This window comes from Bison bison, unplaced genomic scaffold (assembly GCF_000754665.1).
Source record: "Bison bison bison isolate TAMUID 2011002044 unplaced genomic scaffold, Bison_UMD1.0 scf7180017860456, whole genome shotgun sequence".
Classification (NCBI taxonomy): Eukaryota; Metazoa; Chordata; class Mammalia; order Artiodactyla; family Bovidae; genus Bison; species Bison bison.
The window spans coordinates 1,556,489-1,582,401 of NW_011491028.1; the positions used below are offsets into that span (position 1 = coordinate 1,556,489).

Consider the following 25,913-nt stretch of genomic DNA (forward strand, 5'->3'; position numbering starts at 1 on the left):
CTACAGGAACTGTGGTGTTGGAGAAGACTCGAGAGCCTTTGGACTGCAAGGAGATCCAAGCAGTCCATCCTAAAGGAGATCAGTCCTGGGTGTTCATTGGAAGGACTGATGCTGAAGCTGAAACTCCAATACTTTGGCCATTTCATGCGAAGAGTTGACTCACTGGATAAGACCCTGATGCTGGGAGTGATTGGGGGCAGGAGGAGAAGGGAATGACAGGATGAGATGGCTGCATGGCATCACTGACTCGGTGGACGTGAGTTTAAGTGAACTCTAGGAGTTGGTGATGGACAGGGAGGCCTGGAGTGCTGTGATTCATGGGGTTGCAAAGAGTCAGACACAACTGAGCAACTGAACTGAACTGAGTATGAGAAATTTCCTTGAAATTAGTGAGGTCTGGGAAATAGTGAGGGTCTTCGCATGGAGTGTTCTGGAAAGAAAAGCCAAGGACAAAGAAACCTCATCATCCTGACTTAACAGACTCTGTTGTGTATTAATGTGTGTTGGAGGCTTGTGGGCTAGAATGAAATAGGAGCCCTAGCTAAAGGCAAATATCAAACTTGAAGAAAATAATTGAATTATGTTATCTCTGTAAACAGTTCTACTTTATAGGTGAATTCCCACATGACAGGGGGTATACACATTTAAAACCACTTCTAAAAGTTCAAATGAGATTGTTCAATCCTGATTCAATTCAGACATAGTGTGTAAGAACCCTGCCTTTATCTGTGGCCAATTAGAAAAAGGAAGCTTTTTTCTGAAAGGCAGCATCTTGAATATTTTCTGTAACTGTAATATCAGGCATACTAATTCAATAACTTAGATGTAATTTCAGATTGTAATAGCATTTTCATTTTTAATTAGACTGAAAGCTTTAGCTGCTGGTATGATTGAAGTATATTTTCTGCCAAAGTCTTGGTGCTGTTTTGCATTATTTATAAAGTGCCACCAATTTTGCTTTTGTTTCCCACAACTGTACACAATTTGTCATTTTTTCATCCTAAAGACTTAAAAAACTGAAAGAGATATTAGATAAATCAACTAGTTGTAGAATGATGTGATATTTTGAGGAGCCATATTGAAGAGGGTGGCGCAGGGCACATGTCTTTAAGAGTTTTTAGACAAAATGGACCTGACTGAAAGCTGAAGAGAAAAGTTGGTCCTCACTGATGAAAAGAAGGAATGATTCTTTGGCGGGATGATGGTAAGACACGCTCAAAGATAAACTGAGGCATGTTTGTATTTTTAAGAAGTTTACTTGAGCAAACATTTGTGTTGGGCAGAATCCCATCTAGCAGCTACAAAGGTGCTCTGAGGAGCTATACAAAGTTAAAGATTTTTTCTGCATTGGTTATTGCAAGGTTACTTTTCTAATGGAAATATCAAGGTCTACTTAGCAGCAGCAGCAGCAGCATCAGGCAGATCACCTAACAGAAGCTGTCAGGCGCTTCTTGACTGGCTGTGTTAAGATTCAGTGGCTTGTGAGAGCTGAGCTCATTTGGTGACACAAGGCTTAGCGTAAGCAACTGCCTTTTCAACCTGTTGTATTGTTTTTAACAGAGCAGGAAGGATGTCTCGGTGATATCCACCAGAACTTTGGAAAGGATAGAAAGATTGTGTACTATTCAATGTGGTGGCAACATGTAGCCTTTGATACATGGTTAGCAACTGAGGAAGCAACATTTAAATTTTATTTTGTTTTAATTATATTTAAATTGCCCATGTGGAAAATGGCTACTGTATTGGAGAGCTCAGCATAAAGAAAACATGTTCTTGGAAAGGAGGAAAAGGAGATTGAAAACCTTTGCTGTTTATCATTATGGCGATAATTCATAAATCAGAATGTTTAGAATGAAAACTTTGTCATAAGCATCACTGATGAAAATGGGCAGATTTTTCTTCCTGGTGATTCATTTTAATATAGTGTTTGTGGAAATTATGGTAATAAAAATTAGCCTTTGATAACATAGCCTGTCAAGCAAACAGACCAATGTGATGATTATATGATCAGAAAAAAATTTTTTTTTCCATATTGTAGTTTATAAAACTTGGAATAATATGCTAAGTGTCACCTTTAGGTTAAACCTAACACAAAACAGCACAGAAGATTTAGTCACCAGAGACATCTCATCAAGTAGTTAATTTGTAGAAAAATTTCATTTTTTCAATTTGAATGAACAGATGGCCTATTCATTAAAATTCAAAAGTAGATAATTACTTGATTCCAGTATTTTTAGCAAAAGGACATTTTATAGCATTATGTTTGGGGAAGACTCATAGGTCTTAAAATGTTTTGTGTGGCTGGATACACAATTGTCCACTGTCTACAACTGCCTGCCATGCTAACTGAATAAGGCAGTTAAAAATAGACTTGTAGCTCTTCTTCATCACTAAAACATTCATTTTAGTGGGAAAAAAAAAAAAATTGCTCATCTTTCTAAAGAAAACATCTTCACCTTAACCCTGAAACCCTGCCCAAACATTCATTCAGCAAATGTTTATTTATCAATTTTGTGTTGGACACTTGAAAGTACCATATACTTTTGAAAAGATTGTCCCCCTGCCTTTAAGTGGTAAATGTTCATTGAGTTAAATGTCCTGGCTTTTCTTTCAATTGAGTAGTAGTCTGAAATGTTTTCTCATTTAAATATTAATAGTTCAGTAAGAGTGGATATTTAGAAATTCGTAACAGAATATTCATATATTTAATCATTCTGCCTGGTAAATCTGCTATAGAAGGTGCCAGTTTGTTGTACAATGATGCTCATACTATCTTTTTTTTTCTCTCTCACCATCCAAAGCCAGGATTTTTTTTTTTCTCCAAAAGAGTTCCTCCTACTCCTATATATATATACGCAATGAGAAAAAAGTAACGTATTTGTTTAAGTTCCCTCACTATTAGGAAGCTTGGAATGAAATTGATTCTTTATTACTATGGCCTTCCTCACCTAGGCGTTCTTGTTCTGTTTCTTAGGTCTTGGCTCTCTCTCTCTCCATGGACTTTTATTATTTTCTGTTCCAATTATTTTTGGAATAATTTCATGAACCTCTTTTTTCAATTTCTCAAATGTGTTAGTTTCCACAAGGTTTCTACAAACTGTCTTAAGATTTAGGAATATAAAGTTTAAATCTTTCCCATGAATCAAATTATATAACGGAAATTTATCACCTTGAATTTTAAAAGAAAGCAACTGTCCTCATCCTTTAGATTTGATCTTCATTCCAAGGCCCCCTCTTTTATTTAGTTTTGGCCTACATATTTTCTCCACCTGGGCCTTATGCTTTGGAAAGGAAGACCCCCTCCCCATAGGCATTTTCTTAGGTCCGTCTGGACAATCTTATCGTAAAATCCAAGAGAGTAAGAAATACTTTTCTATGTATGTGCTCTCCCTACGTGACTGTTACACAAGGCCCCACTCATAGTAAAAGGAGAAGTTTTATCCAGAGTAAAGTATTAATACTACCCATCTGCAAGGGCTTTTTCTGAACCCTTGGGGTCAGATGTTTCAGAATTCATAACTTTTCACACTTTAGAACAGGAATGTTGTACATATATTGCATATCATATAATAACCCCAATTGAGTGTGGAGGGCAGCACCTATAATCAAACACAATCACATTTCTGCAGAAAAATGTGTACATGTTCTTTTAGGTCAAATAAAGACTATAAATAGCCTCGCATTAGTTCAGGTTGGGTTATGAAGTCAAACGAGGAAACAACTTTGGGATTTAGAGAGCAGATAAGGAACGGGGCACCTGATAGGAACTGTTACTCCCACCCCCCTCCTCTCACTACCCCAATCACCGTGAATATTTCTTTGGCCAATACAACTAAGCTATTTGTGATCCACGCGGAAGGAATTCCATGAAGAAGTATCCACAAGAGCTAGCATCCCTATAGGTTCATTTCTGATCAGTTTTCAGGAGATACATCAGAATTCTCCTAATGGCCAACATGAAACTCCACTCTTATAGTATTTGATTAAATACTAATGTTATCTTTGATGCATTAACCTACCACACTTTCTTCTTGCTATTATGCATCCTATTTGCTTAGGATGGATCAGTGAATTGAGGACTAAAAGGAGACTTTTAGTCCTCAATTCACTGATCCATCCTCATTTCCATTTTCCTCCTTCTGCAACTTTTCTTTGATTTTCCCCTATATCTTCTCTAATAAAATGTTCATGTCCTATTTACCCCATAGCTAGCTAATATACATGAGGCTTGAATTTTATCTAACAAAGTTATAACTAATTCAGTGCATGTCTCCAATAACTTTGGAAGACTCATCTACAGATGCCTAGCTGGAATTTTAAAAGTTATGTGATATGTCTGTTTAGAATATTCTGGTGAATATTTCTTTCTCTTCTGGCACATAACCATGAAGTTTAAGTTTATAATTGGTGGTGATGGTGGTTTAGTTGCTAAGTCATGTCTGACTCTTGTGACCCCATGAATTGTAGCCCTCCAGACTTCTGTTTATGGGATTCCCCATGCAAGGATACTGGACTGGATTGCCATTTCCTTCTTCAGGGGATCTTCCTGATGTGAGGATCGAACCCACATCTCCCACATTGCAGGCAGTCTCCTGCAAAAGAGGATTCTTTGCCGCTGAGCCTAAGAGTATAAATGGCTCCTTGTTAATTTGGATAGGTAATCATTATTCAACTCAAGATCCAATACCTTTGAGGGTATCACATGTTTCTACTGGGCACAGAAAGGGACTAGAAAATGTTTCTTGCCTATGGAAAACATGAACTCTTTCAACAAGTTGACATTCATGTTTTCCCATCAGGTAGAGATTTTTATTTGTTCTGTGGTCTGTGCCTCTAACTGTATCTCAGTACAAGTATGGATTGTCTCTGTGAACTTTGCATCTGTTCCGGCTTTTAATTTGTTTTGATATTGTCATGATACCTACATAAAGGGGAGAATATTACTTTCTTCTAAAATTTAACCAGGTTCATTCTTAGAATTGTGACTGTACTTTCTACCTATAGAGCTGGAAGAGCTGATCTTTATTTATTTATCAAATATATTGGTTGAGTGCCAGCTTGTAATACTTTTTCACAGCAAATAAACAACAACAAAAACAACTCAGCTCTGTCTCTATGTCATTATCTTCTTTGTGTATTGAAACCATATATCTCTATCTGATATATACCAAAGACTATTTTGGAAAATGGACATTTTTATTAGTGGATTTTTAAGCTACCTTCTCTAATGCAAATATATATAATACAATGATTTTATCTGGGACAATATTTCCCAAGACTTGTTTAAGCTTCTCACTCATCAAAAATCTGCTTATGGTAGCAACTAAAATTCAGTTCTGGTCAAACTTGCATAAGGCCCAAAAAGGGTTAAGTAGTCCTATGTCTTTAGTATTTTCTCATTTCTACAGGGTGGTATTAGCACAGGAAAAGGCTTCTGATTTTTGCTGAGCTTTGTAATGAATAAAATATGTGGGCAATGTGAAGAACTTATATAAGCTCTCTGTCTTCATCTCACTAAGGAGCTTTAATTTTATTCTTGCTCTATAATCCTGGAGATGTTGACTGGCCCCTTGCCATCTTTCATGACTTTATACTTTCCCAATAGAGACCATGGGCTTCAAAGCCTCTTAGGTGAACGTTAAAAATAAAGGCCCAGGGCTAGTGAACGTTCACATTATTTTTCCCTGAGAAGCTGCAGTGATATACAAGGCAGAGTGCTTTCTAAGAATTCAAACATAATTTAAAATCACACTGTGCCAAAGGTCTTCTATATTATGTTTGTATTCTTCATTCTAATATGTTAGATACCAGAGTTTTCTTCTGATATTATTTGGGTGGATTCTTATATCCCATTTTTAAAAACCATTGGCATTCTTCACTTTATTCATTTGTTTAATATTTGGCTGGGTCTTTATTGCCATGCATGGGCTCTGTTGCTGCGCATGGGCTTTACTCTAGTTTCAACAAACACAGGCCACTCACTGGTTGTGGTCTCAGCCTTCTCATTGCAGTGGCTTCTCTTGAAGCAGAGCACAGGCTCTAAGTGCATGGGGTTCAGTAGTTGAAGCCCACAAGTCCAGTTGCTTCGAGGCATATGGGATCCCATTTCTCAGACCAGGGATCAAACTCTTGTTTCCTGCATTGGCAGGCAGATCCCCAACCACTGGACTACCAGGGAAATCCTTTATAACCTAGTTTTCATGAAAAACCTATGTCATGAACAGAAGCACATTGTCAGTTAACATCTATTTTATAATCTTCACAACATAAAACACAATATTTTTACTTTGGATCTACTGGTAATCATTAGCCTGTCTTGAGGCAGAGTGAAAATTCTTTTTATTTACTTCTCTGGGGTATGGGTGTGCTGGGAGAGTTTATAAAAAGAAAGGAAACTAGTTGCTTAAATGAAAATTTCTCAAGTTGGTGGATGAACTAAAATCTAGAAAAACAGAAATATGGACATTAGTGTCATTTAGAGGTGCTTGAATTCAGAACATAAGTGAATCAGGACATTTTTAGATAGAGACAAATCATTCATGGACATTGCTGTCTTTAGGAATAATATTTTATGGGAATTACTTTCTTTAGCTGCTGCTTAATATTAGATACAACCTTACATCCTTTTAAGTATTTTATTTATTTTTTGTGTTTTTTTTTTAAATTTTATTTTTATTTATTATTTATTTTACTTTACAATATTGTATTGGTTTTGCCATACATTGACATGAATCTGCCATGGGTGTACATGTGTTCCCCATCCTGAACCCCTCTTCCTCCTCCCTCCCCATCCCATCCCTCTGGGTCATCCTTTTAAGTATTTTAAATCTATTGGGTTTCTTTGAATTAATACAAGTTTCTCCGTACTAGGGTTGTTGTTCAGTGGCTAAGTCATGTCCAATTCTTTATGACTCCATGGACTAGCACACCAGGCTTCCCGATCCTTCACTGTCCCTCGGAGTTTGCTGAAACTCATGTCCATTGAGTTGGTGATACTATCCCAACATCTTATCCTCTATTGTCACCTCCTCCTGCCCTCAGTCTTTCCCAGCATGAGGATCTTTTCCAATGAGTTGGCTCTTCACATCAGGTGACCAAAGTATTGGAGCTTCAGCTTTAGCATCAGTCCTTCTAATGAACATTCAGGGCGAATTTCCTTTAGGATTTATTGGTTTGATCTCCTTGCTGTCCAAGGAACTCTCAAGAGTCTACTCCAGCACCACAATTCAAAAGCATCAGTTCCTTGGCACTCAAGCTTCTTTATGGTCCAACTTTCACATCCATATATAAGCACTGGAAAAACCATAGCTTTTGCTCTATGGACCTTTGTTGGCAAAGTGATGTCTCTGCTTTTTAATGTGCTGTTTATGTTTGTCATAGCTTTCCTTTCAAGAAGCAAGCATCTTTTAATTTCATGGCTGCAGTCACTGTTCTCCGAGATTTTTGGAGACCAAGAAGAGAAAATATGTCACTGCTTAAACATTTTCCCCATTTATTTGCCATAAAGTGATGAGACCAGATGCCATTATCTTGTTTTTGAGTGTTGAGTTTCAAGCCAGTTTTTTTACTCTCCTCTTTCACCTTCATCAAGAGGCTCTTAAGTTCCTCTTCAGTTTCTACTATTGGAGTGCTATCATCTGCATATCTGAGGTTGTTGATATTTCTGCCATGAATCTTGATTCTAGCTGGTGATCTATCCAGCCTGACATTTCACATGATGTACTCTGCATATAAGTTAAATAAGAAGGGTGATGACATATAGCCTTCTTGTATTCATTTCCCAGTTTTGAACCAGTCTGTTCCATGTCCAATTCTAACTGTTGCTTCTTGACTTCCATACAGGTTTCTCAGGAGACAGTTAAGGTGGTCTGGTGCACCCATCTCTTTAAGAATTTTCCTCAGTTTGCTGTGATCCATAAGGTCAAAGGCTTTAGCATAGTCAATGAAGCATAAGTAGATGTTTTTCTGGAATTCCCTTGCTTTCTCTTATGATCCAGTGTTATTGTTGTTCAGTTGCTCAGTCGTGTCCAACTCTTTGTGACCCCATGGGCTGCAGCACACCTGGCTTCCATGTCTTTCACTGTCTCCAGGAGCTTGCTCAAATTCAGTCCATTGAGTTTGTGATGCCATCCAACCATCTCACCCTCTGTCGTCCCTTTCTCTTCCTGCCTTCAATCTTTCTCAGCATCAAGGTCTTTTCCAGTGAGTCGGCTCTTCATATCAGGTGGCCATAGTATTGGAGCTTCAGCTTCAACGTCAGTTCCTCCAAAGAATATTCAAGATTAATTTCCTTTGGGATTGACTGGTTTTGATTCCTTGCAGTCCACAGGACTCTCAATCAAGAGTCTTCTCCAACAACATAATTCAAAAGCACCAATTATTTGGTGCTCAACCTTCTTGATGGTTCAATTCTCACATACATACATGACACTGGAAAAACCAAGCTTTGACTATATGGACCTTTGTCAGCAAAGTAATGTCTCTGCTTTTTAATATGCTGTCTAGGTTGGTCATAGCTTTTTTTCCAGGGAGCAAGCTTCTTTTAATTTCATCACCATCTGCAGTGATTTTTAGAGCTCAAGAAAATAGAGTCGCTTACTGTTTCCATTGATTCCCCATCTATTGGCCATGAAGTGATGGGACTGGATGCCATGATCTTTGGTTTTTGAATGTTGAGTTTTCAGTTAGCTTTTTCACTCTCCTCTTTTACCTTCATCAAGAGGTTATTTAGTTCCTATTTGCTTTCTGCCATAAGGGTGGCATCATCTGCATATCTGAGGTTATTAATATTTCTCCAAGCTGTCTTGTTTCTGGCTTGAGCTTCATCCAGCCTGGCATTTCACATGATGTACTCTACATATAAGTTAAATGAGCAGGGTGACAATATGTAGGCCTGACATACTCCTTTTCCAATTTTGAACCAGTCTGTTGTTCCATGTCCAACTCTAACTGTTGCTTCTTGACCTGAATACATGTTTTGCAGGAGGCAGGTAAGGTAAGGTGGTATCGTATTCCCATCTCTTGAAGAATAGTCCAGTTTGCTGTGATCCACACAACCAAAACTTTTGCACAGTCAATGAAGCTGAAGTAGATGTTTTTCTGGAATTCTCTTGCTCTCTATGACCTACTGGATGTTGGCAATTTGATCTCTGGTTTCTCTGTCTTTTCTAAATCCAACTTGAACATCTGGAAGTTCTTGTTTCACATACTCTTGAAGCCTCACTTGGAGAATTTTGAGCATTTGCTAGCATGTGAAATGAGTGCAATTGTAGGTAGTTTGAATGTTCTTTGGCATTGCCCTTCTTTGGAATTGGAATGAAAACTGACCTTTTCCAGTCCTGTGGCCACTGCTGAGTTTTCCAAATTTGCTGGCATATTGAGTGCCAGTATTGAGTGCCATATTGAGTACAGTATTATCTTTTAGGATTTGAAGTAGCTCAGCTGGAATTCCATCACCTCCACTTGGTTCATAGTGATGCTTCCTAAGGCCCACTTGACTTATCACTCCAAGATGCCTGGCTCTAGGTGAGTGATCACACCATCATGGTTATCTGGGTCATGAAGATCTTTTTTGTATAGTTATTCTGTGTATTCTTGCCACCTCTTCTTAATATCTTCTGCTCTGTTAGTTTCATACAATTCCTGTCCTTTATTGTGCCCATCTTTGCATGAAATATGTCCTTAGTATCTCTAAAAATCTTGAAGAGATCTCTAGTCTTCCCCATCCTATTGTTTTCCTCTATTCCTTTGTATTGTTCACGTAAGAAGGCTTTCTTATCTCTCCTTGCTGTTCTCTGGAACTCTGCATTAAAATGAGTATATCTTTCCTCTTCTCCTTACCTTTCACTTCTCTTCTTTTCTCATCTATTTGTAAGGCCTCCTCAAACAACTGTTTTGCTTTAGTGCATTTGTTTTTCTTGGGGATGGGTTTGATCACCACCTCCTGTACAGTGTTACAAACCTCTGTACATAGTTCTTCAGGTACTCTGTCTATCAGATTTGTCACTTCCACTGTTTAAACACAAGAGATTTGATTTAGTCCTCTTGCAGGAAGTCGCCATTAATTCCACTATAGAGCCACCGAGCAGACGACCCACAAACTGGAGAACAGTTATACAAAGGAAGTTCTCACACTTTTGCAAAAGTTCTAGGGCCCACAACGGATTTTCCAATCTGGGGTTCTGGCAAAGGGACTGAGAACCCCCAGGGAATTTGACTTGGAAGGTCAGTAGGATTCCATTGCAGAACTTCCACAGGACTAAGGTAACAGACTCTTGGAGGGCACAAGAAAACCTTAGGTGCACCAGGACAGAGGAGAAAGGAGCAGTGACCCCAGAAGAGACTGAGCTTGACTTTCCTATGAGTGTCCAGGAGTCTCTGGCAGAGGCGTGAGTTGACAGTGGCCTGCCACAGGGTCAGGGGCACTGACTACAAGAGTCCTGGGAGTTGGGGCATGCTGGCATAAGTCCTTATAATTCAATGAACAGCAGCATTTTGATCTCTGGTTCCTCTGTCTTTTCTGAATCCAGCTTGTACATCTGGAAGTTTGCTATTCAGGTACTTTTGAAATCTAGCTTGAAGGATTTTGAGCATTACCTTGCTAGCATATGAAATGAGTGCAATTGTCCAGTAGTTTGAAAATTCTTTGGCATTGCCCTTCTTTGGGATTGGAATGAAAACTGACCTTTTCCAGTCCCATGTCTGGAATACAGTTAGTTGGGTATAATAGACTAGAAGGGTGATTAACAAAAATGTATTAAGGCAAAGTGTTTTTTTTTTTTTTTTTTTAACATTCAAGATAAAGCCTCTATTTTTATAGTTTCCATATAAGCAGTATATCTAGTAGGTCTTCCTTTATCTTACTGGATTTGTGCTAGAAGAGCTACCACTTCCTCTTTCCTTCCTATAGCCAAAGATACACTAGTAAGTTAACAGTCTACAGTGAGAGGTAAACCAGATGTCCACAGAGTCATTTGACTTCAGTTGACAAACAGTGAGATAGAATCCATAATGTTATGCTTTAACAAGTATTCCAACCAGCAAGAATAGTGTTTTTTTTTGGTTTTTAATCTACATTGTCTTCTCTTTCCATGCAAATTCTGGGCCATTAGTGATAGTTATTAATACCATGCTAAGATTCTATGAGGAATCTAGATTAAGAACCTCTGGCTAATTGAATAATCTTTTTCTGCACTATGTATCTCTGCAGAATTCTGCTCTTTAGGGACCTCATTTCAGAATATTCTAAAGTACATAAGGCTGGCTGCTTTTGAATTTCCAAGGAAACAAATTATATAAAAAGAACTTAATAAACATTTTTGATTCATTAATGCATGTGTATTTTTAACACATTAAATAATACCTAACAATGTATCTATTAACTGTCATGAGTTTGAGTGGAAAGTATAAACAGTTTTTAAGATTTCTGAAACAGCTATAATATAAAATACAACTTTTATTGGAGACAAAGTCACAAGAACTGTAAATGCTTGTATGGCCTATTACTATGGAAATGATACATTTTTACAGAGGTCAGTAAAAGCAAAGATTATACACACACACACATATATATATATATATTCAGTTCAGTTCAGTCGCTCAGTCATATCCAACTCTTTGTGACCCCATGAACCGCAGCACGCCAGGCCTCCCTGTACATCACCAATATTAGGTTTATATATATGTATGTGTGTATATATATATATTTATGTGTGTGTGTGTGTGTATATATATATGATATATTCTATTAGGTTAAGAACTTTTGAGCTGGACCATGAAGTTGGATTAAAGAGACTGACAAAGACAAAGATTCAGTGTCGGGTTTATTTAGGAAAGGTCCTAGTTTGTGGGAAGACTAGATATACAACACCAGGAATGTGATTTTTGACTCTATAAAAACTTCTGTAAATTTCATAGCAGAGGGATATTTTATGAGGACAGTAATCAAGGAAAATGATTCTAATATCTTTGCTGGTTTGTTTGGTGGCAAAGAATCCAGGAAAGGAACTCTATGTTAGTTATGAACAAAGGCTTAGGAAAGGCTTCTAGTTATGGAATAAATATAATTGAGTAGATTAAGTATGCTGACAGTAAGAAGGATTTATAGTCATTGATCTCATGACTGAATGATGATTTTGGTGGTGTTAGTCATTCAGTGAAGTTGGGAAGGGATTGATGGTAATTTGGGAAGGAAAATGAGGTCATGCTTGATGAAAAATGTTGGTGTGAGTGTCCTAAAGGGAGTAGGAGAAAGGCTATTTGAAAAATAATGGAGGTCAAATCATCTGAATCTTCAACATTCTTATAAGGGATAATATGATTCTATATATGGCATTAATGCTGCTAAGTCACTTCAGTCGTGTCCGACTCTGTGCAACCCCATAGTCGGCAGCCCTCCAGGCTCTCCCGTCCCTAGGATTCTCCAGGCAATAACACTGGAGTGGGTTGCCATTTCCTTCTCCAGTGCATGAAAGTGAAAAGTCAAAGTGAAGTCGCCCAGTCGTGTCTGACCCTCAGCCACCCCATGGACTGCAGCCCACCAGGCTCCTCCGTCCATGGGATTTTCCAGGCAAGAGCACTGGAGTGGGGTGCCATTGCCTTCTCCAATGGCATTAATGGTCAGTCTTAAAACTGAGCCATTACTATGCGCCTGTGCTAAGTCCTTATTGTTTTATAATTTACATTCCATATGATTGACTAATTTAAGATATTCAATGGCTTTTATTAATAGTATTTTTATAATGTGTGCATCCATCACCAGAGCCAAATGTAAAACATGTTCATTATTGTAAAACAAATCTTGTACCCCTACACCGTCATACTTCAGTCCTTCATCTCTCCCAGCCATTGGCAACTAGTCACCTACGTTCAGTTCCCCATAAATTTGCCTATTCTGGACATTAGGTATAAATGGAACCAGACTTGGGTCTACTCATCTACAGCACCGTAAAGCCAAGGAAAGCATGATGGCAAAGGAAAGCACAATGTTTATTGCCAGGCAAAAAGCAAGAAGAATGGGCAGCTAATGGGTGAAGACCCAAACTCCCTGGTGGAAACATTTGGAATGAGGGATGCAGGGTGCATGGCTTTCTTCTAGTTCCAGTCAGTCTAGGGTCTATGTCCTCTTGATCAGCATCTTCCACCTAGGTAAGGGTCTTAGTTTCTGCAGGACAGCTCAAAGATATACACTAGATTGTTATGTATATCCTTTGAGGAGGAACTAGGACTCTGCTTAGTGCTGAACTGTTGTTTAAGTTCTCATTACTTTTATTGTTTGACTGCTTTTCCTGTGTTTCTTCATTCCCTTGCTTTCCTAATCATTAACTGCTTGAGTTCACTCTTTTTGAAACTAAGGAAGGGTCTAGGAGAAATGGAAAACATAGAGCGGATTTTGTACCTAGGAGGGCCCCACAGGGTCCTGCTTGGCTTCAATAATATGTGGTCCTTATCACTTGCTTCTTTCACTTAGCATGTTTTCAAGGTTGGTTCATACTGTAGCCTGAGTCAGTACTTCATTCTTTACTATCGCTCGACAGAATTCCACATTTTATTTACCCATGTATCAACTGATAAAATCTCTCTTACTACAAGACTTGAATTTGCCATTTCCCCTGACTGCCATCTAGAGGGGTGTTCAGTAGTTTTATTCCACCCTCAGTTTAACTTGTTAAAATATTATCCTGGTTTCAGCTTATTTTGTTCTCAGTGATACACGAGGACAAAGTTCATTTTCTTTGTCTTGGGAATAACTTTCCAACCAAATCTTCTCATTCCTAACCTGTTCCAGGCCATTTGAACAACTGCTTTTGAGAGAGTAAGTTCTTTTTTTATTTTTTATACCTGTTCAGAGTATTTTTCAGGCTGTGTGGTTATTCTGTGTTTTTTGTCTGCTTTTTAAAAATGTGAAGGTAGGCAAGTGCTTGCTGTATGCTCTAGAGAATCATAATTACTTTAAAGGGGATAGAAATACAAATGTCACATCAAGAGTAATCTAAGCTATGAAATAAAAATTTGCATTGTGAGAAATGTATTGTACTGCTGGATAAAGTAAGTTACCGTACAAAAATACTTTTACCAAGTAGAGTGGGAGGTTGACACTTTTCATTGCAGTTGATCATTCAGCAAGCATAAATTAATCCAAGTAAAATTTGTAATTGTCCCTCTCATATCTGTGGTTTTGGGGAGAAGGCAATGGCACCTCACTCCAGTGCTCTTGCCTGGAAAATCCCATGGACTGAAGAGCCCTGGTAGGCTGCAGTCCATGGAGGCAAGAAGAGCTGGACACGACTGAGAGACTTCACTTTCACTTTCATGCACTAGAGAAGGAAATGGCAACCCACTCCAGTGTTCTTACCTGGAGAATCCCAGGGACGGAGGAACCTGGTGGGTTGCAGTTTATGGGGTCGCACAGAGTTGGACACGACTGAAGCGACTTAGCAGCAGCAGTAGCAGCAACAAAAGTGGATAGCTTTATTGCTTTGCCCAGCAAAGGGGGAGACAGCAGCTTCCTGCCCTTGAAAACTGTGTGTTCAAGCCCAGAAGGATTTCTTAAGGAGTTTTATAGCAGTGGTTCATGGGTATTGTTGTTGATCAGATTAGGTATATGCAGGGTTTGCACTCCTTTAATTGATGCTTTTGAACTGTGGTGTTTGAGAAGACTCTTGAGGGTCCCTTGGACTGCAAGGAGATCCAACCAGTCCATTCTGAAGATCAGCTCTGGGATTTCTTTGGAAGGAATGATGCTGAAGCTGAAACTCCAGTACTTTGGCCACCTCATGCGAAGAGTTGACTCATTGGAAAAGACTCTGATGCTGGGAGGGATTGGGGGCAGGAGGAGAAGGGGACGACAGAGGATGAGATGGCTGGATGGCATCACTGACTCGATGAATGTGAGTTTCAGTGAACTCCGGGAGTTGGTGATGGACAGGGAGGCCTGGCATGCTTCGATTCACGGGGTCGCAAAGAGTCGGACACGACTGAGCGACTGATCTGATCTGATCTGAATCTGGTCTCAGATAATCTCTTGATGAGCTCCCCGGTGCCTTTTGTATGGTCTCAGGTGGTCTTTTCTGGAATGAAAAATGCTAACTCCGCTTGTTGGAGGGTTTAGTTTGTAAAGAACCCAAACATATTGTTATGTGTATCTTTGAGGTGGAACCAGGACTGTGCCCCAAGGCTACACTATTGTTTCTTGACTGTTCTTGTCTCTGCATCCACTTCCTTCCCTGATTAATTCCTCAAACCTGCCCTTTGGGAATCAGGGAAGGTCATGGAGGCTGGAGTCTTTTCCCTACAAACAAGAAAGGAGGGACATGGGAAGGCTTCTCTGCCCAGGAGCCCCACAGATTCCTGCTCCATTTCAATAGAACTGAAGTTTTTACTATTGAAAAATGTCCACCTCTAAGTGGACCCATGCAGTTCAAACCTGAATTGCTCAAGGGTCAACTGTACCGTTTGTTCTTCTTCAGGACGACATAGGCAATATAAAACAAAATCTTCAGGCTTCCCTAAAGCATGATCACAGCAGTGGTCATTTTCACTGACACTCCCATTTATTCACTCATGAGAATTTACTAATCTCTTTACAACCAGTCACTGCAGGATTAAATGACTGACACTTCAATTATTTTAGTGGATACTAATATGTGTAGAAAGCTTGATCACACACCAAACTCTGACATAAATTTCACATATTAATCCTGTGAAGCAGATAGCTGTTATTCCCATTGCCCTGGTGTAGAAACTGAATGTCTAAAGGTCTGGCATGTCAAGAGCAGTGAGAACCAGAATATTAGTTTGGAACTTGTGATTTCAGAATTCTTTTCCTCCTAAGAGCCATTAAAAGGTATTAGGTGAACTTAGGTAAAGGAGACATAATCTCTGATTGAAGCAACATCTTTCTGGTCACAGTGAATTCTTTTCCAACCTTCCTAGCCTTGGGTGAAATTGGATTAAGCACCCATTTCACATCCTGTGAAAAGACTGATGTCCTCCCCTCAGATATCTGCCAATTTCTGAGTCCTTAGTTTCTTATAATTACACAGTTTACATAGTTACTGGAGGGTTTCCTGCTTTCCAGCTCCCCATTATCACTCATTCTTCATTTCCTTGCTTTTCTGTTTATTGATGTATCCAAGCAGTGGATCTTTCCTCAAGCTTTTATCTTCCTCCAAGCCCTTTACACAGGAAATTAGTGTGAAGCAGATTAATTTGGAGAGAAATGTAGGGCATTAATTCTGGCAACAACTAACTGAATATTGTACATTAGACATCCCTCCTACTAAACATCTTAAAGCCTCTCTCAACATGAAGCTTTCCTGCCTGCCCCTTTCTCTGAAATCTCCAGTTTCTTGCTCCTGTTTTTCTTTTTATTGCTCTGCTTATCTGTCACTCTTCTCCTTTCCATTCCTGAATCTTATGAACCAAAACCTTGAACCCTGCTTCTTTTTCCTTAAAACTGCTTATCAAAGTATTTTTTCTTTAAAAAGAAGTACAGTTTCCTCAAGAACTATTTTTAACCTATATATTTTTGTCTTCGCAAATGCATTATCTAATTATCAAAACCTATTAAGTTTTATTATACCAAATTTGTACTGAGATAATTGACACATAGAGAGTTAAATAACTTATCCCAGATCTTTTAACCATTCAGCAGTAGAGTCAGAACCTGATAGTCTCAAGTATGCCTGGAAAAATGCTGATGTCGTTCTAATATCAGCAGGATACTCTTGTAAGTCTTGCTTCAAAAATTTTTATAATCACTTCTATTCCAGGTGACATCCGCTGGGGAAAATAAGTCAGTAAAGTAGCTTTGTGTGTTTATTCTAATTCTACTCTAATAGACATGGATTACTTAAATATTGCAACCTGGTACTAGCCGTTTTTTGGCTTGCAATTTATGTCTGGTAAAGATTCTTTTTTTAAGTGGAAGTCAAAATTGTCCCTTTAAATGCAGAGTGTTTTGTACACATGTGGACATAGTTCATTTCAGGGTTTCTCAGCTTTGGCACTGCTTACATTCTTGCACTGAATAATGCTTGGCTGTGGGGGCTCACATGTGTATTGGAGAATGTTTAGTGGTGTTCCTCTACTCTCTAGATGCCAGAAGAACCTCCTTAGTTCCAAAACTTTCATAGAACCAAACAAATATCTCCAGACATTTCCAAATAGCCCCTAGGGTTAAAAGTGACCCCATTTGGGAACCATAGTGTTAGGTCCAAAAGTCTCCCCAACTTAATACTATTACATAAGAAACACAAAAATCATATGATGCGTCCCCACAGGTCTGACACTGATAACAGTGTTTGTCATTTGCCAGTCTCTAAGGAACTAAAGACATGGCCATTCATTGATTAGACTAATGAGGTGCTCATGTATCATGGAAGTAATAGAACAAAAATGCATTGTGAATGGCAAGAATTGAGCTTAATAAACTTGACTTGAGACAGTCAAATTATCTATTCAACTCTTGTTATTCAGGGAATGATTAGACTACTCCCTATTTCTTCCCTATGTGAATATCTCTTATCTGTCCTGTCTTTGGTTTTCTTCATCACTAGAAGTTGAATTAGTCCACTGATATTTATCTAGTGCCTTTTGAGTACTTTAAAGGGCTAGGATTTCAAAACATAAGATGTAGAAAGATTATAGAATCATCATGCTTGTCTTGTGAAGTCTTTCCAGAGTTCTGTTCATGTCTGGTCAATGGCTGACTCATCTACAGTAGGTTTAGTAAATTCTTACCCCTTAAATATCTCTAAGGGACAGAAATGCTGTAATGTAATTTGCTCATTCCAGACTTTCATTCTGCTGGTTCAGATGATTTTCTGTATCTGGCTTGCTTAAATTTCATTTTCTTTCTTCATGTAGGTTTCCTTTGTGGATATGTGCATATGCCCTAAAACCTCAGAAAAAGTGAAAGTGAAAAGTTGTGTCCAACTCTTTGTGACCACATAGACTACAGAGACCATGGAATTCTCCAGGCCAGAATACTGGAGTGGGTACACAGTCCCTTCTCCAGGCGATCTTCCCAACCCACATCTCCCACATTGTAGGCAGATTCTTTACCAGCTGAGCCCCAGGGAAGCCCAAGACCTCAGAGTTAGAAGCCAAAACAAAAAATGAGTTTCACGTATATTAATGTGCAAGTTAACCTCTCTCTCTTTTTTCTTTTAGTTCCTGTAAGTGAGATTTTTAGTTCTAGATACCTCACTTACATTTTTGATTCTCTGATTATTAAGTATACTGGTAATGATTTTATTTCATATTCAATATGTATTACAATCAATTGTGATTTAGTGTAATGAACAATTGTATCTAATGTATTTATAGCAGTCACGACCAGAAGGGAAATCAGATTTTCCTAATTGAAAGAGAGAAAACAGAGGTCTTCACTCATGTAGCTTCAACCTCGACTAGCCTCTTGTACCTCAGACCAAGTTTCATTCCATTTGAATGACTAGTACTTTTGTGCTTCTAGTAAGAATTATTGCTATGATGATGTAAGAAAAGTGACTTCTGTGAATGGGACGCTTGGCCTCATGTAAAGCATTATAAGGATGTGATGGTTACAGAAACTGTGAAAACACACATGGTTTAGGGAAGAAGTCACTTCTGTTTATCTCTTTCTCTCGTCTTTAATCTCTAATGTGTGTGCACGCTAAGCGGCTTCAGTCCTGTCCAACTCTCTGCAACCCTATGGACTGTAGCTCACCAGGCTTCTCTGTCCATGGAATTCTCCAGGCAAGAATACTGGAGTTGGGTTTCCATTCCTTCTCTAGGGGATCTTCTTGACCCAGGGATGGAACCCTAGTCTCTTATGTCTCCTGCATTGGCAGGTGGGTTCTTTACCACTAACGCCACCTGGGAAGCCCAATCTTTAATAAGATACTGGTAAACCAAAAACACACAAACAAAAACTAAAGAAAACTCACCTAATAGTAAATACTAAAACAGGGCAATTTTTCACAAACTTTTGTTAAATTTCCAAAGAATGATTTCCAATCCAAATTAACACCTCATCAAAAGAACAGGAGTTTAGGTCCAGAGAGACCATATCCTTTTGGACTTGAAATCAAACTTAAACAGAAAACTGATAAGGTGCTGACCCACCGCCCTTCTTTAATTTGAGAATAAACTATCATCTAATAGTGAGACTGTCTTTTTCCTTCTTATACTGACTTAAAGAAGACATATGTAAATGACTGACAAGATGTATTCTTAAGGAAGAATATCTAAGACTATCATCTGTCCCTAGAAAGGAGAAGGCTTTTTCCCTTTAGTTAGCCCATAGTAGCCTTAATGATTTCTACTTTCTTCCACAAGTAACCACACTCCTAACATAAAATGACAAGGCAAGTTCAATATAGTAGTAGTCTTAATCCATCAAGGAAGCAGAGAGTAAGTTCTAAACATTCTCATCACAAGGGAAAAAAAAACAAACAAACAACTGTATTTGTGAGATGACAGATGTTAACTAAACTTATTGTAGTAATCTTTTCATAACATATGCATATTTTCTTCTAGAGAAAATATACCCATGCTGATCATAGCACAGCTCAGTCATCACAATGTTAAATGTTCCTGTTGAATCTATCAGCCATAGAAACCCTCATGAGAGAATACATAATGTAAAAACTGTGTTCTCAAACCTACAAAACCATAAAAGTATTAGACAACAAAGGAGATGGAAGATCTTGTCTAGATGGGACCTTTGATAGAACAACTATATCCCTTTAATGACCAATCAAGTTGTCCTGCATGTTCCAACCAAGATTGTTGGAATTTAGCACAGAGTATTCGTAATTAGCTTATTGCCAGCCATTCTGTCTCAGCCTGCCAGTAATAAATCTCTGAACTGATTGGTCTTATTTGTGAAAGTCCTTACGGCCCCAAACTACAGATTAGTTGGGAAAAAAAAAAATGCCCATAAAGTCAGGAGACTCTGGGTTTCCTTATAAATTCAATACCTTCTTTTATTTATAGAAACTACTGATTCTTATAAAAATAGGTAAAAGTATGAATGCTTTGGGCTTTCCAGGTGGTGCTGGTGCTAAAGAACCTGCCTGCCAATGCAGGAGACATAAGAGATGAGAGTTTGATCCTTGGGTTGGGAAGACCCCCTGGAGGAGGGCATGGCAACCCACTGCAGTATTCTTGCCTGGGGAATTCCATGTACAGAGGAGTTTGGTGGACTACAGTCCATGGGGTCGTAAGGAGTTGGGCACAACTGAGCGACTTAGCAGCAGCATGCATGCCTCACTGTGGATCTGTTATTACTGACCATCTCCCTGAAGCGGTACATAAATTGTAGCGCCAAAAAGCGAGAGGTCGGTTAATTATTGTTCAATGTGGCAAAATTTAGGACTCATGACTCAGCCCATTTTACATCATAAATGGGCATGGTACCTGAAGTAAAATAAAAAGTACACTCAAGTTGCTGTGATAAAGCTTTCAACTCTTCGTGCTAATGGCAGGAGTGATATCAAGAGTCAAGTGAAACTGTAAATAACCATCAGGCTTTCTTTAACCCAATATTCTAACACCTCTCACACAAACAACTTTAACAGTTTAGCAGAGTTCAGGTAAAAATAACTTGAATGTTTCTTTATTTTTCTTTCCTGGTGGAGATAGGGCATAGTAAAAACAATACCAATATAGTATCACACTTTTAAAAAAAAGCAAAAATGAATAAAAAGTGCAGGAATAGAAGATATAAATTAACTACATTTTGGATTATTTTTAGTACCTCAAGTAACAGTCCTAATAGCCTCTAGTCATTGTTGAGTTTAGCCAGGCAAAATAATGGAAAATGTCTAGAACACTATTAGGAGCTTTTTGTTTTTATTTATTTATTTTTTATTAAGAGTATAATTGCTTTATAATGTTGTGTTAGTTTCTGCTATACAGTGAAGTGACTCACAATGATGATCTGAGGTAGTGTCATTAAAATGTATTCTTAAAGTTAATATCAAATTATAAGCATATAAAACCCTCCATACTGGGCCATTTATTGAGGGCTGTTGGCCTCTGCATAAAGGTGCTAAGTATTCTGCCTATTTGACTTTTTCCTTATTTGTTTCCCCACATCTGTCCCCTCAAAACCAAAACCACCACATACAGGCCCACCTGCTTTTCATGCACCTGGACCCCATTTAAAACAAATCTTGTTTTTAGACACAAAGGGAAAAAGAAAGGAACGTAAATGAAGAGATTGGTTCAAGATGAAGCTAAGTACTTTAAGGGAAGTTGACTAGGTGGGCACTGGAGCCATTGAGTGTATGCAGTAAACTTTTGACTGTCTTATTTTTAATTTTTTTAAGTGACCCACTTGGTCTGTATAGTCTATACTTGGAATTCCTTTGTAAATGTGTTGTTGCACGTGACTGACCGCTCGGTCACGTCTGACTCTTTGTGACCCTGTGGACTGTAGCCTGCCAAACTCCTCTCTCCACGGAATTTTCAGGCAAGAATATTGGAGTGGATCGCCATTTCCTACTCTGTGTAAATGTATAATCACTTCTAAGTTTGCTTCACGGCTGGTGTGTGTGGCACATTATATCAGTTGTGAATTCAACTTTTTAAAGTTTTTAAATATATAAGATTTTATCTTACATATTTGAACAATTCTGTGATTTCATAAATATATTATTCTTAGGTAAAAGTGGGTCGATTTTTAAAAAGGAAGAAGTAAATGTAAAGCTAAAGCTCTAGAAAATTAAATATTACAGGAAGCATATAGATTAAAGGGGGTAATTCATGGAGACAATGTATGAAGGCCTGACATTCAGACAAACTTGGTAGCGTTAATTCCCTTCAGTCACTAGCCTCTGCCGAGCATTCGGCTTCCCTTCTGCAGCCTGTGGCTAAGTAACTGGGAAGAGTAATAAAGGGTAAGATAAAGTATAGAATAGACTGTGTTGCCTCGTTATTTCTTCCCCCATTATATTAGGTGATGAAAGGTTTGAATTCATAGCTTTGAATTTTAAAATATATATATATATATATATTTAAAATTTGCTTCATGAATAGCATTTCCTCACTTTCAGGCACCAATATATATCCAGTGTACGCTGTTTCCTTAGCTTTTCCTCCTTTAGCGCTTCATTTTCCAAATCTTTGTAGAATATCGACAGTCCCAGTGTCTCTTTCTTTCCCCTCAACCTTTGTATTCAGTAGTTTGGTTTCCTTACAGTCCATGTTGCAGGGCTGAGAAGCAGAGAAAACAGTCTTGGCCCAGTTGGATAAGATGTTTAAAAATAAAAGATACTGTGAGCTGCAATTGAATAATGCCCAAGGGTCAAAGTAATTTCCCTTTGCATAATAGCTGCCTTACTCAGATGAGAATTCCCAATATGAAGTGTGCTGTAGAAAACATATGCACTCAATTTTTCCTTGCAAATTCAAAATGACTTTAAAATTGGAATTACTAGAGTTTTCTAATATCACATTTGGAGTAATTTCACATTTTGACTTTTTTATTTCTATCCCTTTTTTTTTTTTTTTTTTTTTGGTGTTTCTTTTAGTCTCCTTTCTAATCTTATCAATGATTATTAATTTAGGAAAAGATAATTTAGGACAAGATTTGCATTTCTTGCATTGCATCTTGAGGATGATTTTGTTTTAGTTGGTAACTGCTTTGTATTTTTGAAAATGAGCCTGGCCCTCCTCTCTCATCTTAGAAATGCATGAGAGAGAATCAAAATGATATATTTTCCTTCTTCTTTTTAGATGGTAAGGTTGAAGTTACAAAAGAAGGTGTGAAGCTGTGCACAATGGGTCCTGGTAAAGTGTTTGGAGAGTTGGCTATCCTTTACAACTGTACCCGGACGGCGACCGTCAAAAGTAAGGCTATCTAAAAAAAAAAAACAAAAAAAAACTTTTCAGTGTCTTCTTTCCTTTAACCTGTGAAGTGTTAGATAATAAGCCTCTTGATTTTAATCTTTATAATTTCATTAATCTAGCTTCTAATTATTGCTTTGCGATACAGTTGATATTTTTATCCTAAAGAGTAATTGTTAACATTGAGTTAAATTTTGTTGCTGACTTATTAAAAGTATCTTTTAACCTTGAACTCATAAATTAGCGTTTATAAAATAGCACTTTATGAATTATAATTAAACAGGAGCAAGATGTTGCATTTTCTGCCTTAAAGTCTCAGAATCATATTTAAGTACATTTTATGTATCTGTCTATTTCGGGTTGCATTCCCCACATAAACTTCACTTATTCATTCAGTGGTTTAGAAAAATTAAGAGGAGAAATGTCTTTCGTTTCATTCAAACCCTGAGTAAGATATCCTGAATTCTAGAATTGCGTCTGAGTATATTCTTGTCTTCAGCTGCTCATCAAGCTGTATATTATAACGTTTTTCTTTTCTACTGATTGAGCTTATTTTAAGTCGAGGCAATAAAGCAGCTTGTTTCCCTAATTTTACATGTATGTGTGTATATGATTTCTCTAGCAACTTTTATTGCTTGGTAGAAGCAGCTGCAATAGTTAGAAGGAAAAGAAGTTTGTTTTAAATATTCCTTCTTCCTGAGTACAGGATGTAATGAATGTGTAACAAACAGAGCTGGAAGCCAAAACTGACAATGGAAGGTCTAGAGCATCTTCAGGCAGAAATGTGTATTTAAGGTTTGAAAAGTTCTTCTGACATAGTATCCTGTGAATGATTGCAATCATGTTACTTTGATTAGGTTGTGTCATTAAAACGATCCTGTTGGCAAAATGACAATTAAATTGTTATTGTTAATTTTATCTGTCACTGATGGTTTTATATACTGCTTTTTTCCTCTCAGCAGTATGGCGTATAATTGACAATATGACATTAAAACTTGAGTTGTAAAGAACTGAAGAAGGCGTGGCCAGCTAGAGTCACAAATTCTTCCAGGTCTTGTTAGTGAATCACCGTTTTAGTCACTGAAATCGCTGTCACATCAGTGGCAACTGGGGCCCTTATAAAATCAATCTTTCTTGACATTTTGATTCTTGATGTCTGAGAACACGGAACTCTTTTGATTGATAGGCACTGCCATGTTTTTATTTCATGTGATCATTTAATTATGTGACTCAAGGGATAATGAAGCCCAATGAACCGTAACAGATTTTGCCAGAACTTAAACTCACTGAAAAAGTGTCTGAACTAGAAAAAAGAGCAGTGATGACTCCATTAGGTGAACAGATTTTGCTATCATGCTTCATTGTGATGAGAAATATATTACTTCTAGGGCAAAAATGGGCCAAGATAGCACCTTTGGATTAAAATAAGCTTTCTCTGAATTGTGAATAATTTTTTAAGGTTTTAAAATACCTAACTGATAAAAAATATTTTTATATGTTGCTCATTTAATCTAACTAAAACTTCCAAAGGCAAACAATTGATAGTGAGATGGTGCTTAATCTTGTGAAATATTAAATTGTTATTAAAGAAATACTTTAAACTGAATAGAATATTTAAATGAATTTTATAGCCCAAGAGATTTTTTTTGTAAGGTGATTCCTTGGCTTCATGAAAGTCAATTTTCTTATTAGGTTCTTATAAAATGCTGTTTGGTTGTATTCGCCTCTGTTGTTCTCATGTTTGATAAATGTAAATAGACACTATGCATCTGTTCAGCAGCAAGGAACTAAGTGTTGAATGCAAATGATACTTCTCACTATTTGGGGGTAAGAATTTTATCCATCATTAAAGGGAATGAGCAATGGATCATGTTCTTTAATTCAGACTCAGATGTCTCATGTGTGTGAGTGTGTTTGTGTGTGTGTTCATCATGCCCCCTTGGTGTGGAGGATGCACTGAGAAGAGTCTATGGTTAATGATGTGCAAATACATCTCTGCATTTATAGGTGCAGAGATTTTGTGCATGCCTAAGGAATGTTATCTATTAACCTCTGAATGTTGTGTGAGAATTATGAGGTGTGAATAAAGGTCATTTGTCACTTAGGACCTTTGTGCCATCTTCTGTACTGTCAAGGAAGATTGTCCTTACCAACTGGAGTCTTAAACACTATTTTAAATTTAAGTTATTCTCTCAAGCCGATCACTTTATAACTCTAATTAGATTCCATTGTATTAGTTTTATCGAATGACCACAATCAGTGCTATCTCACTCTTTACATGTGATATTTTTTTAATGTCCTTATTTGGTTTTTCAGATCCACTTGTTTACCAGAATTCAAAATTGTGTCGTCTCTTATCTATATTTTTTGTAACCATTGTTTTGCCAGTGGTGACCATTTGCAGTAGCTTTCAAAATTGATTCATCTACTTGGGTGCAGTAGTCTTTTAAGTCTGAGGAAGTTCCCCTTCCTATTTAATCGCTTGTCTAGCCACACGTTTTTTCTTCTCACTTACCTGGCTTTTCCCTCACTTACCTCTTTTCCCCGAATACCGCTTTCTTTCATGATTGAAAATGTTGATGATCTCTCTTATCTTTCTCCCTAGATCAGCCTGAAAGCTGCCTAGGATTTTAATGCATTTTTAATCGCACAGTCATCACAAACTTTAGGTGACATTCAAGGGTTCCTCATTGTACATGAGTCTTTTCTTCTTCACGAGAATAACTTTTTGAAATTGTATCAGGCCTTGGATAAATTCCAGTGACTTCTTCTGCTAATGAATGTGACCCAAGCACCTGTGGGTTGGCTTTTTTGTTTTTTAAGTAGGATATGATATTTTTTTATATTGAAGTATAATGAATGTATAACATTATATTAGTTTCAGATATACATGATTCAATATGTGAATATATTGCAAAACGATCTCCACAATATCCATCCACTTAATGTCCATCACCATACATCATTACAAAATTTCTTTTCTTGTGATTAGAACTTTTGAGTTCTGCTTAGCAGCTTTTAAATATGCAACATAGTATTGATTCTAGTTACTATGTGTACATTACAACCCCAGG

At 37.7% G+C, this 25,913-nt stretch overlaps 1 protein-coding gene across 3 annotated transcripts in view; it reads left to right on the forward strand.

Moving 5' to 3' along the window:
* Positions 1 to 25,913, forward strand: part of PRKG1 (protein kinase, cGMP-dependent, type I) — a 1,420,729-nt gene that overhangs the window by 499,772 nt on the left and 895,044 nt on the right. For all 3 annotated transcript variants that reach the window (XM_010832219.1, XM_010832218.1, XM_010832220.1), the window contains one exon: positions 22,729 to 22,842. In XM_010832219.1, the coding sequence (XP_010830521.1) occupies positions 22,729 to 22,842 (114 nt within the window). The remainder of the gene's footprint in view (positions 1 to 22,728; positions 22,843 to 25,913) is intronic.